Source organism: Colobus angolensis, unplaced genomic scaffold (assembly GCF_000951035.1).
Source record: "Colobus angolensis palliatus isolate OR3802 unplaced genomic scaffold, Cang.pa_1.0 Scaffold169, whole genome shotgun sequence".
In the NCBI taxonomy this organism is placed as follows: Eukaryota; Metazoa; Chordata; class Mammalia; order Primates; family Cercopithecidae; genus Colobus; species Colobus angolensis.
Genome location: NW_012114810.1, coordinates 1566937 through 1568935, shown reverse-complemented (window position 1 = coordinate 1568935; position 1999 = coordinate 1566937). Strand labels below are relative to the sequence as shown.

Genomic DNA, 1999 nt, shown 5'->3' with positions numbered 1-1999 from the left:
GTGGCACCATCTCGGCTCACTGCAACCTCCACCTCTGGGGTTCAAACGATTCTCCCACCTCAGCCTCCGGAGTAGCTGGGACTGCAGGCGCCCACCACCGCGCCTGGCTAAATTTTGTATTTTTAGTAGAAACAGGGTTTCACCATGTTGGCCAGGCTAGTCAGGAACTCCTGACCTCAGGTGATACACCCACTTCGGCCTTCCAAAGTGCTGGGATTACAGACCTGAGCCAGCGCGCCTGGCCACTTTTCAAAAGAAGACATACTATACGGCCAACAAGCATATGAAAAAAACCTCAGTATCACTGATCATTAGAGAAATGCAAATAAATCAAAACCACAATGAGATACCACCTAACACCAGTCAGAATGGCTATCCTAAACAGTCAAAAAATAACAGAAGCTGGCAAGGTTGCGAGAAAAGAGAACACTGGTATACCGTTGGTGCAAGTGTAAATTAGTTCAATCATTGAGAATCACTTGAACCCAGGAGGCGGAGGCGGCAGTGAGCCGGACTGGGCCACTGCACTCCAGTTCGGGCGACAGAGCGAGACCGTCTCAAAAAAAAATGAAATTCAAATTTCACTGGGCATCCTGTATGTTACCTGGCAACGCTATGCTCCCCCCAAAAACTAAAAAGACGAAATCTCATAGGTGTCTGTCTCACCCAATTGGTGATTTGTGTTCGTCAACTATTCTGTATTACATTCAATGATTACAGGTAGAAGGAACTCTTGAAATCCTGCAAAAATTTATGTGCTCCCCATCTACTGTGACTCCTGATAGGTACTCAGCCCAAGCCTGAGACTGGCGAAGACAGCTACCTCACTGGATAAAGCCTTTGTGTCAGACAGCCCTGGGTTTAAATCCTGACTCCACCACTTAACCAGCTGTGTGATTTTGGACAAATCACTTAAAATCGCTGAGGCTCGGTATCCTGAACCGTAAAATGGAGAGATAATTCACCTTAAGGTGTGGTTGTGAGGTTTAAGTGAGATAAACAAAATGATACATAAAAAGCAATCTGTAAATGGTACCTTTGAAGATGACACAGGGAAAGGTAATGAAGTTAGAGACGAGGGAATGGGGAGAGGAAGGGATTAATAATCTATTTTCCTAATAGACATTATTTTGCGAAGAAAGGAGGGCAGAAAACTATTACGATGAGTCCGAGAAGCAGAACTGTGGCTAAGGACAGACCCGGGCTGCTCTAGAAAAGACGGCGCTAGAACAGAGAAAGGCAGCAGGAATGACCGGTCAATAACCGTCCCCCTGGGGGTGAGAGGAGTAACCAGGGACTGACTGTCTGCCACTCCACGGCCCCGGGATGACTCAGGGACTCCAGCGGGCTCCTAACCTCCGGGCCCAGGGCCGCCTCTCGCCCATGAGCCCCCGGCCCCCACCCCAGGCCCGCCCTGCCTTGGCGCCACACGCGCCCGGGACCCAGCTGTGCCCCTCCTGCCCCGAGGTAGGTCCTCACCACACCATAGTGCTTTCCAACACCATCTTGCCACCTTCCTCCCTCCCGACCGGTTCTCCGGGACGGCCTAACAACAACTCCTCTAATTGGCCCATCGCTCTTCACCAATCACAGACCTCGGCTTGGCCAGCAGCTTCCGCCTCCGTCCCCCGTGTTGCGTTCTGGGAGTTTTAGGCGCCGCCAAACAAATGGGCTCCTTGTGGGTAGTTGAAGGGAATCGCGGTAACACAAAAAACAGGATCTAGCCTCTACTTTCCCTGCCATTGCAGTTAGTTGGGGTTTCCCGCTGGCCGGATCTCAGAGGAGTATAGAGGAACCTTTGAAAGTGCTGTGTCGGTTCCAGCTTCGTCATTTTAAAAAAGTGTCGGGATCGGCCGAGCGCGGTGGCTCACGCCTGTTATCCTAGCACTTTGGGAGGCCAAGACGGGCGGATCACGAAGTCAGGAGTTCGAGACCAGCCTGACCAGCATGGTGAAACCCTGTATCTACTAAAAATACAAAAAATTAGCCGGGCATGGTG

At 50.9% G+C, this 1999-nt stretch overlaps 1 protein-coding gene across 3 annotated transcripts in view; it reads right to left on the bottom strand.

Moving 5' to 3' along the window:
• PSMD4 (proteasome (prosome, macropain) 26S subunit, non-ATPase, 4) overlaps positions 1–1588 on the bottom strand; it is a 13019-nt gene extending 11431 nt beyond the window's left edge. For all 3 annotated transcript variants that reach the window (XM_011937858.1, XM_011937860.1, XM_011937857.1), the window contains exon 1: positions 1480–1588. In XM_011937858.1, the coding sequence (XP_011793248.1) occupies positions 1480–1574 (95 nt within the window). In that variant the 5' untranslated portion in view covers positions 1575–1588. The remainder of the gene's footprint in view (positions 1–1479) is intronic.
• Positions 1589–1999: the final 411 nt, after the last annotated feature.